At 42.8% G+C, this 21914-nt stretch overlaps 1 protein-coding gene across 1 annotated transcript; it reads left to right on the plus strand.

Moving 5' to 3' along the window:
* Positions 1-3304: 3304 nt before the first annotated feature.
* LOC106581219 (collagenase 3) lies at positions 3305-8341 on the plus strand. The gene is made up of 10 exons (XM_014163130.2): positions 3305-3438; positions 3797-4041; positions 4244-4392; positions 4633-4758; positions 4848-5003; positions 6573-6693; positions 6793-6926; positions 7237-7396; positions 7520-7623; positions 7737-8341. The coding sequence occupies exons 1-10, from the start codon at positions 3340-3342 to the stop codon at positions 7835-7837; spliced, it is 1395 nt and encodes a 464-aa protein (XP_014018605.1). The 5' UTR covers positions 3305-3339; the 3' UTR covers positions 7838-8341.
* The last annotated feature ends 13573 nt before the right edge of the window (positions 8342-21914 follow it).

Genomic DNA, 21914 nt, shown 5'->3' on the forward strand with positions numbered 1-21914 from the left:
CGCTAAAGTTTTTCAGCCAGCGGCTGGAATTACATCATTCAGCTTTTTCCCGGGTTCTGAGAGCCTATGGGAGCCGTAGGAAGTGTCACGTTACAGCAAAGATCCTACATTTTCAATAAACAGAGCCAAGAAGCCCAAGGAATGGTCAGAGAGGGTACTTCCTGTACAGAATCTTCTCAGGTTTTTGCCTGCCATATGAGTTCTGTTATACTCACAGACACCATTCAAACAGTTTCAGAAACTTTAGGGTGTTTTCCATCCAAAGCCAATAATTATATGCATATTCTAGTTTCTGGGCAGTAGTAATAACCAGATTAAATCGGGTACATTTTTTATCCGGACGTGTAAATACTGCCCCCTAGCCCTAACAGGTTAACTCGGGTCGGAATCGGGCCCTTGTGAGGTAATGATGCTTACTGATGGGAGCAGTTCTGGTGCTAAAGCTTCCAATGTTCCCCTCTAACCAATAAAGAAGCATTTTTAAAGGCAAAATGACTCTTGTATCATTCTACCATCAGTGACATAAACTTATTATTGGATATGTTAAAGTTTTAATTGGATGTATTATTTCTGTTCTAGTTAGTTGTGTTTGTGAATGTGGGTGACCTTCTTAGTCAGTTGCAAAAATCCCCAAGTCAAATTCCCCTCAATATGACTCAGCTCAGTGGCTCTGTTTCCACAGTCTAAAACAGTTTGGCTAATGCTCTCTCTCAACATAGTCATATGTCTCTGATAAAGTGATATACCGTAGGTATAATAGCGTCAGCCAATGTTCATAAATACCTATATTTTATCTTAACAGCATCTGCATGAGGTGCACAATGTATGTTTGGCAAGCTTTTAATCCCCATTAACTCTGTCAGAAACTTCAAGTTAATTGCAGTTAACCTGTTAGGGCTAGGGGGCAGTATTGACACGGCTGGATAAAAAACGTACCCGATTTAATCTGGTTACTACTCCTGCCCAGTAACTAGAATATGCATATAATTATTGGCTTTGGATAGAAAACACTCCAAAGTTTCTAAAACTGTTTGAATGGTGTCTGTGAGTATAACAGAACTCAAATGGCAGGTCAAAACCTGAGAAGATTCTGTACAGGAAGTACCCTGTCTGACCATTTCTTGGCCTTCTTTGCCATCTCTATCCATTACAAAGGATCTCTGCTGTTACGTGACACTTCCTACGGCTGCCATGGGCTCTCAGAAGGCGGCAAAAAGCTGAATCGTGGCTTTGCAGGCTCTGGCTGAAAAAAAGTAGCGCGTTTGGGTAGTGGCTGGTTACAGTACTGTGAGACTCAGGCGCATGCCCGCGTCGACCGAATGCTTTGTTTTCTTTCCTCTGTTTACCTAAACGGAGATTCCCGGTCAGAATATTATCGCTTTTTTACGAGAAAAATGGCATAAAAATGGATTTTAAACAGCGGTTGACATGCTTCGAAGTACGGTAATGGAATATTTACAATTTTTTTGTCACGAATTGTGCCATGCTCGTAACCCTGATTTACCATTTCGGATAGTGTCTGGAACGCACGAACAAAACGCCGCTATTTGGATATAACGATGGATTATTTTGGACCAAACCAACATTTGTTATTGAAGTAGCAGTCCTGGGAGTGCATTCTGACGAAGACAACAAAGGTAATCAAACTTTTGTAATAGTAAATCTGACTTTGGTCAGGGCTAAACTTGGTGGGTGTCTAAATGGCTAGCCGTGATGGCTGGGCTATCTACTGAGAATATTGCAAAATGTGCTTTCACCGAAAAGCTATTTTAAAATCGGACACCTCGATTGCACAAAGGAGTTCTGTATCTATAATTCTTAAAATAATTGTTATGTTTTTTGTGAACGTTTATCGTGAGTAATTTAGTAAATTGTTAGTAAATTCCCCGGAAGTTTGCAGGGGGTATGCTAGTTCTGAACGTCACATGCTAATGTAAAAAGCTGTTTTTTGATATAAATATGAACTTGATTGAACAAAACATGCATGTATTGTATAACATAATGTACTAGGATTGTCATCTGATGAAGATCATCAAAGGTTAGTGCTGCATTTAGCTGTCTTCTGGGTTTTTGTGACATTATATGCTAGCTTGAAAAATGGGTGTCTGATTATTTCTGGCTGGGTACTCTGCTGACATAATCTAATGTTTTGCTTTCGTTGTAAAGCCTTTTTGAAATCGGACAGTGTGGTTAGATTAACGAGAGTCTTGTCTTTAAAATGGCGTAAAATAGTCATATGTTTGAGAAATTGAAGTAATAGTATTTCTAAGGTATTTGAAAATCGCGCCACGGGATTCAACTGGCTGTTGCGTAGGTGGGACGAATTCTTCCCGCCCAGCCCAGAGAGGATAAGAGTGTTATTTACATGCCTGTTGTAAGGCTGCTTGTCATGTTATTTGTGAATTGCCATAAAATACCCCTCTTGGCTTGGAGTCTGGGTTCAGGAATTCCATTGTTATAGCAGACTGATGACCACATGTGGCAACACAGACACACACAGACACACAGAAGCAGCAGACATACAAGTGACAGGGCATGCCTTGACCTGCCCTGCCCCCAGTACTTAAACTCTGCTGCTACAAATTGGGACACAGGCTAGCCTTATCCAATATAATCTAATATATACATTTATATCAGTGACCAAATGTGAAATACATATCATGTTCTGCCAAGGTACGTGGTAAATCATGTTAGGTTGTATTTCGAGTGGATTATCCCTTTAACTGATTTCTCTATGGCCACCAACGGTCATCCTCTGTCTTACTCAAAATAACATGGAAGTGTATCACAGTCATGGGTGTCTGAAAGTTTTATAAATAGCATGTGTAGTCATCGACATGTATGTACATTACCATTTAAAGATACAGTATTTAATTAACTTTCTTACATAAAGCACAATATAATTTTTTGCATTATAGAGGAATTTAGAGATGTATTTATCTTTTGGAGAACATAGAATAGTGTTACAAAAGTTCCGAGACCTGGTCACTTGCCATATGCATTCATTGAATCTTTAAAAAAATTCGCCATGAACATTTGGTCAAAAAATGTGACATCACTGCTTATTCAGGTGTGTTTATAGCAGTCATGAACATTTGGTCAAAAAAATGTGACATCACTGCTTATTCAGATGAATTTATAGCAGTTACTAAACCACAAGCACTCCGTTTTCTGAACTACCAGCAGTTTTAGGCAGTCTTTGAGGAGGAAGTGGCTAGGTACATTTACATGAATCACAGACACTTAGAAAAAAAAACACGGAAACACTCAGTATAAAAACAGACTTGGCTCCTGGACCCCAGTCAGTCACTGTGCTGGACGCCATCAAGACAAGACAAGATGGAAATCACAGGTTTACTGCTCCTTGTGGTGGTTGCTCAGTCATTTGCTATGCCTCTATCATCGCCGGAGGATACTGACAAGTGGCTATTAGCCGAGGTAAGCCAACTAAAGCTGTGGTTCTGATGTCCTTTTGTTTATCAATGTCTGTTTGGTGCACTGAATATTTATGTTTTTAATATTGATTTTACAGTTATCCTCATACTCGACATAAGGATACATGCGATAATGTATAGTATAAACAAAATTAGCATTGTTTTATTTAAACAAAATTGTTAATTGCATACAATATGCCAGACGTTGTTGAAATAATATAACCCCTCAAATTGAACCCTGTGTTTCTCTTGTGAATTTGCTCCTTAAATGACCATATTTAAATTACATCCATTCTATCTGACCACGCTTAAACATCTGCATATCATGAAGGTGTTAACTTATGTTATTGTTTCCTCTTCAGAAATACCTCCGCAAGTTCTACCACCTTAGAGCTGGACTTCAGGGAACCCCGACCCACAGGTCGTCAGATGCCATGCAGGCTAAGATCAGGGAGATGCAGTCCTTCTTCAACCTCCAAGTGACAGGGAGCCTGGACGATAACACCCTGGAACTGATGAGCATGGCCAGGTGTGGTGTCCCTGATGTGGGGGAATACAATCACTTCCCCCGACACCTCAAATGGCAGAACACCAACGTGACCTTCAGGTGAGGCTTCTCAAACACTCTGGGTCATAGATTGTGTCATAACCCTAATTTGTATTTTTTTATGGTATTGGTGAAATAATGTTAATTTACTCCACATGACCTTGGAATCAATGGATATTATCAGCTTTCATTACTTTGGGTAAAACTTTTCAAGTTTCTCTTGAATGAAGACATGTTTCCTCTCTCTTGAACGGTCCTTCAGAATAGTGAATTATACTCCTGATCTGAAGAAGGCAGATGTGGACAGAGCTATCCGTAATGCCTTCAACATCTGGGCTGACGTCACTCCTCTGACCTTCAAGAAACTGCACGAGGGGAAGGCTGACATCATGATAGCATTTGGGACAAAAGGTAGACAAATTTCTTTATTCTGGCCTACAGTTGATACATTTTTGTCAGTAATACTATACAGAATATATGGAGAATATCTTGATTCATTTGATAATCTTACTGTAGTTTTGTTCAACATTCAGTGATCATTGTTTAGAGTTGTGCAAGACCCTGTCATAGAATAAATTGATTGAATGCTGGCAACACTTACTGAAACCATCCTCAAACATAATTTTTTCCCTGGCCTTTCTTTGTCTTTAGAACATGGAGACTTCAACCCCTTTGACGGCCCTGACGGTCTCTTAGCCCATGCCTATCCCCCTGGCAGAGACATTGGAGGAGACACACACTTTGATGAAGATGAACATTGGTCAAAAGACTCAGACGGTCAATATTTGGTACATTTATGAGGGAATCAGGTAAAATGTATGACATTTAATCAATGATTACTTACTGACATATTTCCTCCCCTGTAGCCTACAACCTTTTCCTGGTCGCTACTCATGAGTTTGGCCATGCCCTTGGCTTGTCCCATTCTTCTGATCCTGGAGCTCTGATGTACCCAGTCTACTCCTACAGCGAGGGTTATCCACTGTCTGAGGATGATATCACCGGCATTCAAGCTCTTTATGGTCAGTGTGCCACTTATTAACCCAAACAGAAAATAGTTACAGAAAATTAAGTCAAAAGAAAAGAAAAGTCAAAAGTTTGGACACACCTACTCATTCAAGGGTTTTTCTTTATTTGTACTATTTTCTTCATTGTAGAATAATAGTGAAGACATCAAAACTATGAAATAAGACATATGGAATCATGTAGTAACCGAAAAAGTGTTAAACAAATAAAAATATATGTTCTTCAAAGTAGCCTACCTTTGCCTTGATGACAGCTTTGCACACTCTTGGCATTCTCTTATCCAGCTTCATGCATTTCAATTAACAGATGTGCCTTGTGGAATTTCTTTCCTTCTCAAATGCATTTGAGCCAATCAGTTGTGTTGTGACAAGGTAGGGGTGGTATACAGAAGATAGCCCTATTTGGTAAAAGACAGAGTCCATATTATGGCAAGAACAGCTCAAATAAGCAAAGAGAAACGACAGTCCATCATTACTTTAAGACATGAAGGTCAGTCAATCTGGAAAATGTCAAGCGCTATGATGAAACTCTCTCATGAGGACTGCCACAGGAAAGGAAGACCCAGAGTTACCTCTGCTGTAGAGGATAAGTTCATTAGAGTTACCAGCCTCAGAAATTGCAGCCCAAATAAATGCTTCACAGAGTTTAATAACAGACACATGGAGGAGACTGCGTGAATCAGGCCTTCATGGTCGAATTGTTGCAAAGAAACCACTACTAATGGATTCCAATATGAAGAAGAGACTTGCTTTGGCCCAGAAACACGAACAATGAGATTCTTCGAAGTAGCCACCCGTTGCCTTGATGACAGCTTTGCACACTCTTGGCAAATTTGAGATTTTTGGTTCCAACCGCCTTGTCTTTGTGAGACGCAGAGTAGGTGAACGGATGATTTCCGCATGTGTGGTTCCCACTGTGAATCATGGAGGAGGTGTGATGGTGTGATGGTGCTTTGCTGGTGACACTGTCAGTGATTTATTTACAATTCAAGGCACACTTAACCAGCATGGGTACCACAGCATTCTGCAGCGATACGCCATCCCATCTGGTTTGTGCTTAGTGGGACTATCATTTGTCTCTCAACAGGACAATGACCCCACACACCTCCAGGCTGTTTAAGGGCTATTTGACCAAGAAGGAGCATGATGGAGTGCTGCATCAGATGACCTGGCCTCCACAATCACCCGACCTCAACCCAATTGAGATGGTTTGAGATGAGTTGGACCGCAGAGCGAAGGAAAAGCAGCCAACAAGTTCTCAGCATGTGGGAACTCCTTCAAGACTGTTGGAAAAATATTCCAGGTGAAGCTGGTTGAGAGAATGCCAAGAGTGTGCAAAGTTGTCATCAAGGCAAAGGGTGTCATCAAGTATAAAATATATTTGTTTTTTTTAAACACTTTTTTGGTTACTACATGATTCCATACGTGTTATTTCATAGTTTTGATGTCTTCACTATTATTCTACAATGTAGAATGAGTAGGTGTGTCCAAACTTTTGACTGGTACTGTAATTCCACCCACTGGAGACATATTTAGACATTTTCATTATGCGGTTCCATCCTTTAGGCCCGAACCCCAGTCACAGGAAAGTGAAGCCCAAGCCAGATGCCCCAAACAAATGTGACCCCATGTTGAGTTTTGATGCTGTTACTGAGCTCAGAGGAGAAACAATCATCTTCAAAGACAGGTAGGGAGTGTGTCCATTCATGAAAAAACTTTTTTGCACAAACTATAAGCTTAAAATTGACAAAATGTATGTGCATTGATGTTTTCTATTTGATGATAGGTTCTACTGGCGTCTCCATCCTCAGTTTGCAGAGCCTGAGCAAACCCTGATTAAATCCACCTGGCCCTCCCTCCCCAACAAAGTGGATGCTGCCTATGAGTACCCTGAGAAAGACATGGTCTTCATATTCAGTGGTGAGTTACATGCTGGCAACACTGTTCGCATAGTCCTCTGTCATCCTGAATATGCAATTACAGTTCTACTTTGCTCATTTCCGTCACATATACATTAGGTATCGTAGCCTAGTGGTTAGCGCGTTGGGCTAGTAACCGAAAGGTTGCAAGATCGAATCCCTGAGCTGACAAGGTACCAATCTGTTGTTCTGAACAAGGCAGTTAACCCACTGTTCCTAGGCTGTCATTGAAAATAAGAATTTGTTCTTAAGTGACTTGCCTAGTAAAAAAAAAAGGGTAATTTCATTGACAAATTGTAATATTTTTCCAGGTATTAGAATGTGGGCCCTGAACGGCTACAGCCTAGTGGAGGGCTACCCCAAATACATCCATAAACTGGGACTCCCCAAGACCGTGCGGACGGTGGATGCTGCTGTGTACATCCCAGACACTGGCAAGACCCTTCTGTTCTCTGAAGAGCAGTTCTGGAGGTAGGACGGTATGGTCTGGACTGGTCTGGTCTGGACTGGTCTGGTCTAGTCTTGTTGAGAGATGTTATCTGCAAACATAACTGTTCATTATCGGTTAAAGTCTTGGTTGTGTCTTATTGACAGTTATGATGAGAAGACTAACACAATGGACAGTGGCTTCCCAAGATCCATTGAGATGCATTTCCCTGGAATGGCAGATGAAGTGGATGCTGCCTTATATAAACATGGTATATCACAATCACTAATTTCAATAATATTCTTCTGTAGTTTCCGTTGCATTTGCTTTGAATATATAATAAATAGCTCTCTCTAAGAAATTCATCCTTTCTTCTCCTTGCAGGATATTTGCATTTCTTCCATGAACATACACAGTTTGAATATAGTTACAGTGCAAGGAAGGTCATTCAGATTGTTAGGACAAACTCTTTTCTCAACTGCTGATCCACTGGTGGAGAACTACTGTTATTTTATGGGAAACGTACCAATAGGTCATTTGTGCTGGACACTTGTTTGTTATTGTTATTTGTAACTCATCTCAAAGTACGCTGGAAAACTGCATGTAAAATGCATGTCTGAAGACTGAAGTATGTATAATATTTATTTGGAATTGGAAAACGGTTTGCTTATGCATCGAACAAATGCAGAAACCACTATGCAGGGTCTTGTTTTAGGGTATCAGAAAATGTGCATCATATTCACATTACTTGTTATAGTATTGAAGGGTGGGATAGAAATCACTCTGATATACTTTATAATACTGTAATTGCATTTCTCTCTGTATGTAAATGTTACTTGGGGAAGTTACATGTGTTGCAGATCCACCAATAGGTGGACACCATGGACACCAAATCTAGAGTACGAGCTAATGCTTTTTATGGACTGTGAATGTTTTTACTACTAATTTTAATGACATATTTTCATGAATAAAATAATACGTGCAAATGGTATTGTCTGAGTGTTTGTGATTTAAATACTCTATAGCAACATTTAGAGTGAGACATGTCCACATCATACTCAAAATACGATTTTTCTGTATCAAGACAAAATGCATCTGTTTGGAGAAAATATGGTAAGAGACGTGGGAAGAGATGAGATGTAGGAAAATAGATATAGGGATGGTAAGAGATGGGAATTTATGGGACCACATTCTACACTGGGTGCTTGTTTTGGCAGGCGTTGTCATACTACCACAGAGTCTGATCTTGGATCATCTAAGGTCATTGTGGTCAGGAAGTATACAAGATAGATAGAGCAGATGGCATAAAAGACTGCTTATGAATCACAAGTGCACACAAACCCCCTACACATCACCATGCCACGGTATTGAGTAACCAGCCACAACTGCCAAAATACTCCCCCTTTGTCATCAATACTGTAACAGGGATGACTTGGCAGCTGAATTGGCATAGCTCTGCCATTCTGGTGTAGGTTATGACTTTCCTAGCCCTCCCTGATTGTTTTTACATGGATACATCCTTGTATTGTCATTGGCCAGACAGCAGTTCTAAGTTTACACCACATGAGGGTGCTACGTCAACACGGTTTCGTGCTAGATCAGTCTGAATCAGAGGAGGCTGGTGGAAGGAGTTATAGTAGCACGGGCTCATTGTAATGGCTGGAATGGAATTAATCCAACACATCAAACACATGGAAACCGCATTCCATTCCAGCCATTACAATGAGCTAGTCCTCCTATAACTCCTTCCACCAGTCTCCTCTGGTATGAATGGTTGTTTACTGTGAGCTCAGTCTGAATGGTGGTTTACTTTGAGCTCAGCCCCCCAAACCAAAATGGGATACTCTGAGTAACATGTGTCACTCATTAAATGCTGTGATTCTTCCAAGAAAAGCGCTGCGTGTTAAGATGCAGCCACAGACCCACATACTATGTGTCTTAGCTCAACTATGGGAAAATTGACAACCCTATCAGTGCCAAACTGTAGCAGCTTATGTTGCTCAAATGTTTTAGTTTGTTCTGTCAAGCCTTCCATAGCCTACACCTGTAGTAAAAAGTATAAATCAAGTCCACTGATAAAAACATGTATGTTAGAGTGAGCAAATAGAGATTAAATCTTGTAGTTATATTCTTAGTACATGTTCTTGAGCTGAACTGATCAGAATGGTATCTATGATGCATCAGTGAGTCAGCATGAGGCTTCTGAAGCCCAGACAGGCTCTGAGACTCTCCAAGGTGGAACAGTTGCGATCCAAGACTCCCAACAAAAATAGCAATGAAGCTTGTGAGTTTAAGAAACGTAATCTTTGGGCCGGACCATGTGGATGCAATTACAGAGCAGGCCCCTAGTCTTCTCTTTTCCTCGTTAGCTGCGTCACCGATTTCTCTGAGACAAGCTCTGTTGTTGGCTGGTGGTACATTCCTCTCCCCCGACCATAGCTAAGAAGATATAGGAAAATATCCATAAGGTCTCAAAATGATACAACACCGGTCATGTTTCATATTGTTACCATCCTGATTCTGACTGATATTGGCCATTTACTCTCTGTCAGAGAACCCAATGTACTGTGGAAATGTAACATGTAGCGTGATAACACAATGAAACACCTAAAGAAAATGACTTTCAAATTAAGGAATGAGTTGTGTTAAGAAAACACCTCAAGTAGAGTAAAGACCCACAAATAGTTAACTGCATGGAGGTGCTCTATTGTGTCCTGCTGGAAGTAACTCCAGTCTTGGCACCTCTGATGGAAACCAGATGGGAGGAAAAGAGAGAGAGAGGCCATAAAATCTCAGGATGTGTCCCTTTTCCTTAGGAAAAATCCCATCTCAGACCACCACTACTGAGAGTGATGCAAGCTCTTTAAACTTCACCCCCCTCCTCCCCCCAAACAACACAGTTGGTGGAACTGATTATTTTGACAGTGAGTACGCATCAGGCCTGCTAGATTAGATAGGGTTTGGAAAGAGGGTATGGCTGAGTGTGAGGAATTCCTAGACAACAAACCAACATAACAACCACATAATAGCATAACTCGCTTGTGTAATCAATTTGTCTGAACTATTAAATCACCCCCTCTTAAAATACAGTACATGTTTTGTTCATGTTTCTGTCGTCTATGTAGTTTAGTGTTTTGTATGTAACAATCTTTCACCACACATCAAGTTCCCTATCAGGAATGAAATACCTGGGGTGGCAGGTAGCCTAGTGGTTAGAGCGTTGGGCCAGTAAGGTAAAATCTGTCGTTCTGCCCCTGAACAAGGCAGTTAACCCACTAGGTCGTCATTGTAAATAAGAATTTGTTCTTAACTGACTTACCTAGTTAAAAAAAAAAAGGATTTGAATAAAGCCTGCCGGATTACAAGTACAAACATTTATGCACTCACTACTTTAAGTCGCTTTGGATAAGAGCGTCTGCTAGATGACTAAAATGTAAATGTAAATTGAACGAGATTATAATCTGCTGTATTCTGCAATACACATACCTGACGTGTACTGTATACAATGCCATTCAAAAAATGTATCCTCAAATCAAATGTTATTTGTCACATGCACCGAATGCAACAAGTGCAGACCTTACTGTGAAATGCATAATTACAATCCCTTATCCAACAATACAATAAAATAAATAGAGTTGATAAAATATTACTTTTGTTTATTTAGTTTAAAAAAATCGAATCAATAAAAAAGTAACATGCATGTACATAACAATAACGAGGCTATAAATCAAATCTAATTTTATTTGTCACATGCGCCGAATACAACAGTGAAATGCTTACTTACAAGCCCTTAACCAACAATGCAGTTTTAAGAAAATACCCACAAAAAAGTAAGAGATAAGAATAACAAATAATTATAGAGCAGCAGTAAATAACAATAGCAGGGCTATATACAGGGGGTACCGGTACAGAGTCAATGTCATTGTGCGGGGGCACCGGTGTCGAGGTAATTGAGGTAATATGTACATGTAAGTCAAACCAAATCAAAATGTATTTGTCACATACACATGTTTAGCAGATGTTAATGCAAGTGTAGCGAAATGCATGCGCTTCTAGTTCCGACAGTGCAGTAATATCTAACAAGTAATCTAACAATTCCCCAACAACTACCTAATACACACAAATCTAAAGAGGTTGAATGAGAATATGTACATGTAAGTATATGGATGAGCGATGGCCGAGCGGCATAGGCAAGGTGCAATAGATGGTATAAATACAGTATATACATGTGATATGAGTAACGTAAGATATGTAAACATTATTAAAGTGGCATTATTTAGAGTGGCATTGTATAAAGTGACTAGTGATCCATTTATTAAAGTGGCCAGTGATGGGGTCTCTCAATGTAGGCAGCAGCCTCTCTGAGTTAGTGATTGCTGTCTGATGGCCTTGAGATAGAAGCTGTTTTTCAGTCTCTCGGTCCCAGCTTTGATGCACCTGCATTGACCTTGCCTTCTGGATGGTAGCGGTGTGAACAGGCATTGGCTTGGGTGGTTGATGTCCTTGATGATCTTTTTGGCCTTCCTGTGACCTCGGGTGCTGTAGGTGTCATGGAGAACAGGTAGTTTGCCCCCGGTGATGTGTTGTGCAGACCGCACCACCCTCTGGAGAGCCTTGCGGGTGAAGGCAGTGCAGTTGCCGTACAGGATGCTCTCGATTATGCATTTGTAAAATTTTGTCAGGGTTTTGGGTGACAAGCCAACTTTCTTCAGCCTACTGAGGTTGTAGAGGCACTGTTGCACCTTCTTCACATCACTGTCTGTGTGGGTGGACCATTTCAGTCTGTGATATGTACACCAAGGAACTTAAAACTTTACACCTTCTCCAAAGCTGTCCCTTCGATGTGGATAAGAGGGTGCTCCCTCTGCTGTTTCCTGAAGTCCATGATCATTTCCTTTGTTTTGTTGACGTTGAGTGAGAGGTTATTTTCCTGACACCACACTCTGAGGGCCCTCACCTCGTCGTTATTGGTAATCAAGCCCACTACTGTTGTGTCGTCTGCAAACCTGATGATTGAGTTGGAGCACGCACCCTTGTGGGGCCCCAGTGTTGATGGTCAGCGAAGTGGAGATGTTGTTTCCTACCTTCACCACCTGGGGGGGGGCCCATCAGAAAGTCCAGGACCCAATTGCACAGCGTGAGGTTGAGACCCAGGGCCTCCAACTTGATGATGAGCTTGGAGGGTACTATGGTGTTGAATGCTGAGCTGAAGTCAATGAACAGCATTCTTACATAGGTATTCCTCTTGTCCAGATGGGATAGGACAGTGTGCAGTGTGCAGTGTGATGGCGATTGCGTCGTCTGTGGACCTGTTGGGGCGGTATGCAAACTGAAGTGGGTCTAGGGTGGCCGGTAAGGTGGAGGCGCAGTCCTTGTTAGCGGGGCCGCGATGGTGGCACTGTATTATCCTCAAAGCGGGCAAAGAAGGTGTTTCGTTTGTCTGGAAGCGGGACGTCGGTGGCTGGTTTTCTTTTTGTAGACCGTGATTTCCTGTAGACCCTGCCACATACGTCTCGTGTCTGAGCCATTGAATTGCGACTCCACCTTGTCCCTGTACTGGCATTTTGCTTGTTTGATTGCCTTGCGGAGGAAATAACTACACTGTTTATATTCAATCATATTCCCAGACCTCTTTCCATGGTTAAATGAGGTGGATCGCGCTTTCAGTTTTGAGCGAATGCCGCAATCTATCCAGGCAACCCTTGCTCTAATTTCGTCTACCTTGTTGTCAAGAGACTGAACATTGGCTAGTAGTATAATCAGGAGCAGTGGGTGATGTGCATGTCAATGGAGCCTGACCAGGTGGCCGCTTTGTCTGCCCCATCTGCAGCACCGTTATTCTGGGTCGACTACTGGAATTAGATCCATTGTCCTGGGTGGTGGTCCGAACAGAGGATCCGCTTCAGGAATGTCGTATTCCTGGTCTTGATGTTGGTAAGTTGACGTTGCTCTTATATCGAATAGTTGTTGCCAGCTGTATGTAATAGACTTAAGATTTCCTGGGGTAACAATGTAAGAAATAATACATTTAAAAAAAATACTGCATAGTTTCCTAAGAACTGGAAGGTAGAGTTATTAAAGTGACTTTGCATAGATAATAACAGAGAGTAGCAGCAGCGTTCCGGGTGGGGGGGGGGCATTTGCGTAGCCATTTGATTAGCTGTTCAGGAGCCTTATGGCTTGGGTGTAGAAGCTATTTAGGAGCCTCTTGGACCTAGACTTGGCGTTCCGGTACCGCTTGCGGTGCTGTAGCAGAGAGAACAGTCTATGACTAAGACGGCCTTGCGGTCAGAGGCCAAGCAGCTGCCATACCAGGCAGTGATGCAACCCTTCAGGATGCTCTCGATGGTGCAGCTGTGAAACCTTTTGAGGATCTGAGGACCCATGCCAAATCATTTCAGTCTCCTGAGGGTGAATAGGTTTTGTCGTGCCCTCTTCACGACTGTCTTGGTGTGCTTGGACCATGTTAGTTTGTTGGTGATGTGGATGCCAAGGAACTTGAAGCGCTCAACCTGCTCCACTACAGCCCTGTGGATGAGAATGGGGGTGTGCTCAGTCCTCCTTTTCCTGTAGTCTACAATCATCTCCTTAGTCTTTACCACGTTGAGGGAGAAGTTGTTGTCCTTGCACCACACAGTCAGGTCTCTGACCTCCTCCCTATAGGCTGTCTCATCACTGTCAGTGATCAGGCCTACCACTGTTGTGTCATCAGCAAACTTAATGATGGTGTTGGAGTTGTGCCTGGCGGTGCAGTCATGAGTGAACAGGGAGTACAGGAGGGGGCTGAGCACACATCCCTGAGGGGCCCCCGTGTTGAGGATTAGCGTGGCAGATGTGTTGTTCCCTACCCTTACCACCTGGAGGCAGCCTGTCAGGAAGTCCAGGATCCAGTTGCAGAGGGAGGTGTTTAGTCCCAGGGTCCTTAGCTTAGTGATGAGCTTTGAAGGCACTGAGCTGTAGTCAATTAACAGTATTCTCACATAAACTCAGCAAAACAAGGAACGTCCTCTCACTGTCAAGTGTGTTTATTTTCAGCAAACTTAACATGTGTAAATATTTGTATGAACATAACAAGATTCAACAACTGAGACATAATCTGGACAAGTTCCACAGACATGTGACTAACAGAAATGGAATAATGTGTCCCTGAACAAAGGGGGGAGGAAATCAGGCACAGAACAAGCAGTATGGCTGGTGGCATTGTCATGCTGGAGGGTCATGTCAGGATGAATCTGCAGGAAGGGTAACTCATGAGGGAGGAGGATGTCTTCCCTGTAACGCACAGCGTTGAGATTGCCTGCAATGACAACAAGCTCAGTCAGATGATGCTGTGACACACCGCCCCAGACCATGACGAACCCTCCACCTCCAAATTGATCCTGCTCCAGAGTACAGGCCTCAGTATAATGCTCATTCCTTTGACGATAAACGCAAATCCGACCATCACCCCTGGTGAGACAAAACCGCGACTCGTCAGTGAATAGCACTTTTTGCCAGTCCTTTCTGGATCAGCGATGGTGGGTTTGTGCCCATAGGCGACGTTGTTTTGCGGTGATGTCTGGTGAGGACCTGCCTTACAACAGGCCTACAAGCCCTCAGTCCAGCCTCTCTCAGCCTATTGCGGACAGCCTGAGCATTGACGGAGGGATTGTGCGTTCTTGGTGTAACTCAGGCAGTTGTTGTTGCCATCCTGTACCTGTCTCGCAGGTGTGATGTTCGGATGTACCCATCCTGTGCAGGTGTTGCTACACATGGTCTGCCACTGCGAGGACGATCAGCTGTCCATCCTGTCACCCTGTAGCACTGTCTTAGGCATCTCAGTAAGGATATTGCAATTTATTGCCCTGGCCTCATCTGCAGTTCTCATGCCTCCTTGCAGCATGCCTAAGGCACGTTCACGCAGATGAGCAGGGACCCTGGGCATCTTTATTTTGGTGTTTTTCAGAGTCAGTAGAAAGGCCTCTTTAGTGTCCTAAGTTTTCTTTTTTTGCTGAGTTTTGGTGTTCCTTTTGTCCAGGTGTGAAAGGGCAGTGTGGAGTGCTGTGGATCTGTTGGTGCGGTATGCAAATTGGGCATAGCGGGATTTCTTATAATCTTCCGTGTTAGAGTCCCGCTCCTTGACAGTGGCAGCTCTACCCTTTAGCTCAGTGCGAATGTTGCCTGTAACCCATGGCTTCATGTTGGGGTATGTACGTACAGTCACTGTAGGGACAACGTCCTCGATGCACTTATTGATAAAGCCAGTGACTGATGTGGTGTACTCCTCAATGCCATCGGAAGTATCCCGGAACATATTCCAGTCTGTGCTAGCAAAACAGTCCTGTAGTTTAGTTTATCTCCTTCATCTGACCACTTTTTTATAGACCGAGTCACTGGTGCTTCCTGCTTTCATTTTTGCTTGTAAGCAGGAATCAGGAGGATAGAATTATGGTCAGTTTTGCGAAATGGAGGGCAAAGGAGAGCTTTGTACGTGTCTCTATGTGTGGAGTAAAGGTGGTCTAGATTTTTTTCCCCCTCTAGTTGCACATTTAACATACTGATAGAAATGAGGTAAAACTGATTTAAGTTTCCCTGCGTTAAAGTCCCCAGCCACTAGGAGTGCCGCCTCTGGATGAGCGTTTTCCTGTTTGCTTATGGAGGTATACAGCTCATCGAGTGTGGTTTTAGTGCCAGCATTGGTCTGTGGTGGTATGTAAACAGCTATGAAAAATACAGATGAAAACTCTAGGTAGATAGTGTGGTCAACAGCTTATCGTGAGATATTCTACATCAGGCGAGCAAAACCCAGAGACTTCCTTAGATATCATGCACCAGCTGTTGTTCACATATATGCATAGGCCCCAGCCCCGTGTCTTACCAGAGGCTGCTGTTCTGTCCTGCCGATGGAGTGTATAACCCGCCAGCTGTATGTTCTTAATGTCGTCGTTCTGCCCCGACTCGGTGAAACATACGATATTGCAGTTGTTAATCGATCTTTTTCCACAAAATCTCCAGCAAATCACGGGGATCTGGGCCTGGTCGGGTGTCTGTAGTAGTATATCCCTCCCGTCCGACTCATTGAAGAAGAACTCTTCGTCCAGTTTGAGGTGAGCAATCGGAGTTCTGATGTCGTGAAGCTCTTTTCGGTCATAAGAGACGAACAATGCGAAAAAACAAACAAAATAGCATGGTTGGGTGAGAGCCGATAAGACGGCAGCCCTTCCCTCCGGCTCCATCGTGACAAATGTTTTATTTTTTTTAAATGGTACTGAGTCAGTGTGCGGGGGTACAGGATAGTCGAGATAATTTGTAAAGTAATGTCAATGTTGATTGTCCGGTTGGCCATTGGATTAGTTGTTCAGAAGTCTTATGGCTTGGGGGTAGAAGCTGTTAAGGAACCTTTTGGTCCTAGACTTGGCACTCCGGTACCGCTTGCCGTGCGCTAGCAGAGAGAACAGTCTAGGACTTGGGGGACTGGAGTCTTTTTACAATTTTTTGGGCCTTCCTCTGACACCGCCTAGTATATAGGTCCTGGATGGCAGGAAGCTTGGCCCCAGTGATGTACTGGGCCATATGCACTACCCTCTGTAGCGCCTTACGGTCAGATGCTGAGCAGTTGCCATACCAAGCTGTAATTCAACCGGTCAGGATGCTCTTGGTGCAGCTGTATAACTTTTTGAGGATCTGGAGACCCATGTCCAATCTCCTGAGGGAGAAAAGGTGCTGTCGTGCCCTCTTCACAACTGTCTTGATGTGTTTGGACCGTGATAGTTTGTTGGTGATGTGGACACCAAGGAACTTGAAACTCTCGATCCGCTCCACTTCAGTCCCATTGATGTTAATGGTGGGCCTGTTCAGCCCTCCTTTTCCAGTAGTCCACTGTCGGCTCCTTTGTCTTGATCACGTTGAGAGAGAGGTTGTTGTCAGTGATCAGTCCTACCACTGTTGTGTTGTCAGCAAACTTAATGATGGTGTTGGAGCCGTGCTTGGCCACGCAGTCGTGGGTGAACAGGGAGTACAGGAGGGGACTAAGCACGCATCCCTGAGGGGCCCCAGTGTTAAGGATCAGCGTGGCATATGTGTTGTTCCCTACCCTTACCACCTGGGGGCGGCCCGCCAGGAAGTCCAGGATCCAGTTGCAGAGGGAGGTGTTTAGTTCCAGGGTCCTTAGCTTAGTGATGAGCTTTATGGGCACTATGGTGTTGAACACTGAGCTGTAGTCAATGAACAGTTCATTCTAATATGATGCTGACAGAGCCAATAGCTCTCTTTCCCATCAGGCCCAGCCCAGCCAGCTGGACAGGTCATGCTCTCTGAAGCCAGTTGGAAGGAAATTCTAACAGCAATTTTAAACGCTGTTCCTGAATAAGACCCATAGAGAAGACCCAGAAAAGAGACATTGTGAGTTGTACATGACATTTCTTTCCCCAAAATAGGGCTTTGACTTTTGACTTGAACTTAAGAGAGTATTACAGACATCTCATTCACAGAGGCAAAGTGGATTATTTTAATACCTTAGCATTATCAGTTCTGCTTTATCATGCATAAATACATTATTATTTGATCACAGGCAGTAATGAGTGACCTGTGTAACAAACTCATAGTGTCATGAGGAACATTCTAATTTGCCACTTTGCCTATGTTCAAAGTCATAACACTACTGCCATCGTCTTGCAAATGGTAACATCCTGCATGAATTTGTTTCTTTAGAAATTCACTTCTTTAAAGTTTTGTTTAGTGAACAGTAGGTCAGAACAGGTTGGTAACCATACTCAAACAGTCTACATACCAGCCTGTTTGTTCATCCCAGTTTGAAGGCTTGCTGCGGATAGTGACTCTGCTTTCATGTTGATAAAGAAAACCTTCAGTGAAGGGAGAATCGCTGGCTAAAAACTCTCAAAGACACATTCTTTGACGTTCTTTGCATGTTCGCCGCAGACACATCAATCAGAGATGATCCTGAACAGAATGTTAACAAAGTGGTGTCTCATTGGCTCAGTTACTCAAATCAAAGGGATCTTCATAGGCTAGTGTACAATAGTTATTGTAGTACTTTTACTATAATGGAAAATCAAGTTTTAAATATACAAAGGAAGTGTCTGGCATGGGGATTTGTGGTTGAAATCCCTGTGAACTGGTCTTTGGCCTTTGGCTAAGAATTTGGAAGGCTAATTCTCATCCGCGTACTCTTATGCAAAACTATGTATAAAGGCCATACAAAACAAATAACAAAAATTGGATTGGATTGGAGGTATCTAACAATGTGAGCTGCATTCCAACATGCAGCACTGGTCTCCAGCCAATTTGATTTTGGGATAAAATATGATCAACATAATGTACATGTAGCGGCAGGTAGCCCAGCGGTTAGGAGCGATGGGCCAGTAACCGAAAGGTCGCTGGTTTGAATCCCCAAGCCGACTAGGTGAAAAATCTGTTGATGTGCCCTTGAGCAAGGCACTTAATAATGATTGTTCCTGTAAGTCGCTCTGGAGAAGTGTGTCTGCTAAACTGTAAACTGATGACTGGATACCAGAGCCTCGATTGTATCTAATGTCACAGAAATTAACACCAAAAAGCAAAACACACAAGTCCAGTAAGTCTGTTGTAGTTGTCTGACATGACAATAGCACGTCCTCACAACCCGTAACATAGTGTGTCAGCTCCCATTGTTGCCCTGCATAGAAGCCCTAAACATTGTGTTCATTCACCCACTGTTTCCCGCCAGGCAGCAAACAATATCAGGTTGGCCTGTGCTGTCTAAACAAACCCCAGCTTTATGAGGAAAGAAATATCCTTTTCCCTTGAACTGCGGCAATCCTCTAAGGCCATACAAATCCTGCAGTTTACAGAGAACCATGAAGCAATAAGCTATGTGAGCTAAATGAATTAGCTGCTTCAATAACTCTCTGCTCTAGAGGATCTGTCCGTTTTAAGGTCAGATTGCATCTGTCTGATAGCGGTTCAAGCGAGCGTGGAGAAGTTAATAAAGACATCCTGGTCTTGCATGCCTGAACTAATTGCACACCCCAAAAGCTCCCTCCGTTTGTAGTAATTACATCTCAGAGCCAAACCACTGTGGCACAGGAGCCCGTGGCCTATTTCAATCAACCCAAATAACCAATAAGGATAATAAGAACCCTTACCCTATAAAAGCCTTATGAGCAGGTCAGAGGTAGATGGAGATGTGCACACACCTGCTCGGGTGCGGTATCATTCCCACAGTCCGTGAGAATAAGGCTTTTGCAGCTTGTTTGCCAATCCTCCTCCCCTCTATTTTACCTTCCCTCCTGTTTTTAGCCTTCCCTCCCTTGTTTTAGCTGTATTATTGTGCAAAAGGTGATAAACAATCCTACATGAAATAGGGCAGTGTAACCAATTTCCCCACATGACCTGCTACAGTGGGTCATTTACTGACTGTTTAGAGTCATGTCTGAAGCCTTGAGATGGCTGATTGTGTTTCTGATCGTATCACTTTAGCTCTCTCACTGGAAACAGAAAACAACCCTTCATGGCTTACATGCCCCCAATTTTCAACTCCAGCAGAGGCAACCGTAAAAGGGCAAATGTATTCTTGTAGTTTCTTCTTCTACTGTACTGTATGTGTCATTGTAGTAGGGCTAAGAGATTCAAAAAGTGGGTCATCCATCAACACATGGGCTAAAGCGGAACAAAGAAGGCACTTCATGTGTGATTATTAATAGGCCAGCTCCTTGGATCTGATCTACCCGTGGGTTTAACATCATCACATTTCCTATTCACATGACATTAGAGACAGAAGAGGAAGCGAGATCTCAATCACAGCTTTTTTTTCTGGTTCGTATACAGTCAATGAACTAAGCAGACCAGACCCAGCTGCTAATGCATTGGTGCCTATGGGAGAGCCATCCCTTAAGCAGACCAGAATTGTGACAATTTTCTTTCAATGGTAAACAGCCTGAGTTATCCACCATCTTTGTGGAATGCTTCTCTGTCTCTCTTGCTGGGATTCCCTAAAAACACGCCACTTCGATACAGCTACCACCAGAAGTCACTTTTTCGCAGCAGGTTAGGAGAATTAGGTTAACCTCTTTTAAGGTTATGAAAAGGTTTAGCGAAAATGCTCTACTAACCTGCTAGGAAAAGTCACTTCCAGTTGTAGCTGTATCGAAGTGGCGTATTTTTAAGGAGTCCCCTCTCTTGTTGGCAATAGATGTATAACTTCCTACTCTCAGGTGACCGGCCAGTCAAAATCCTCATCCGGCCGTGATTGGGAGTCCCATAGGGCGGCGGACAATTGGCCCAGCGTCGTCCGGGTTTGGCCGTCATTGTAAATAAGAATTTGTTTTTAACTGACTTGCCCAGCTAAATAAAGGTTAAATTAAAAAAATAAAAGCGTTATAATCAAGCCATATCCAGAGGCAAAGAGATTCTGTAGATAACTGGGCTATTGGTAAGGGTGCTGCTGTGGACTTTAAAATATATTTTGCCAAAACATGACATTAGTTCAGTGCATTACAAATGCCAATACGATATATTGCATGTATGCAGATAGCTACTGTAGCAGATAGCTACTTAGCAACCACTCTTAGACATCCAGGTTACAGTATGATCATTTTCTGTGAATTCCACATTATGTTACTCTATTTGTCAGATGAAGACACATTGTCATAGAAAGTGTAATGAAAATCTTCACATTTACTGGGAAGCATTGATTTTTCTCAGCCAGTGAATCCATAATGCATGGAGCAAATGGCCAGCTGTGTGTGTGTGTATCTTATATTTTATTATCCATTATGAAGTGCCCTGGGGATGTTGAACATGTCTCCAGAGGGTTCAGTAAGAAAAGCATTGCTGCATTAAAACACCTCAGGAGAGTTGAGCGTTTGGCTCACTGATCTGTGCTCTATTGGGCTACCCTGATACAGTAGCTCTGAGTGTCATGACCCCTCATATACCTGAACCTTTTATATTGCCCTGGAGAGACATGTGGGTATCATTGTATTTCAAAACCAAAGATAAAGTAACAACCAAGGTACTCAGCAGATTGAGTCACTGGATTACAAAGGTAAAGAAATGGTAAAGAAAAGTTCAAGACTCCTTTGTGACTCTCTTATGACTCATTTATGCTAAGCTGATTAGTTGTATTTGGATTGCAAATGTTTTTTGTAATTTAACACCGTTCAGGTTGATCCTGGCAGGCTGACCTGAGGGAGGTAGCTGTGATTGACAGCCCTCCAACCACCCCGCCTCCAAATTCCTGCACTCCAGGAGATGGACAAATGGCCCAGACATCTGGAACTGGTTTACTAAAATGGGGCCATCCGCAGAGGGCCAAACTCTCAGAAAATCACATTTGCTCTTCTCGCTCTCTCCTTGGTTGGCAAAAATATATCTAAAACAGTATAAACTGAAGCAAAATCATAGCCAGCTTTTCCTACAAAGCCGTACTTTTCCAGAGCAGGATGTTGTAATATAGGAGATGTAATCTGGAGTAAACCTTCTTTTGTGGAGTCAAACTTCTTTTTTTGATCAGTCTTTGAAATTCGAAGAGACCCGTGTGCCAAAGGACTGTGCTTTGGCAACCACTGCAAGGAGCTGAGGGGA

The sequence above is a fragment of the Salmo salar genome, chromosome ssa20, assembly GCF_905237065.1.
Source record: "Salmo salar chromosome ssa20, Ssal_v3.1, whole genome shotgun sequence".
In the NCBI taxonomy this organism is placed as follows: domain Eukaryota; kingdom Metazoa; phylum Chordata; class Actinopteri; order Salmoniformes; family Salmonidae; genus Salmo; species Salmo salar.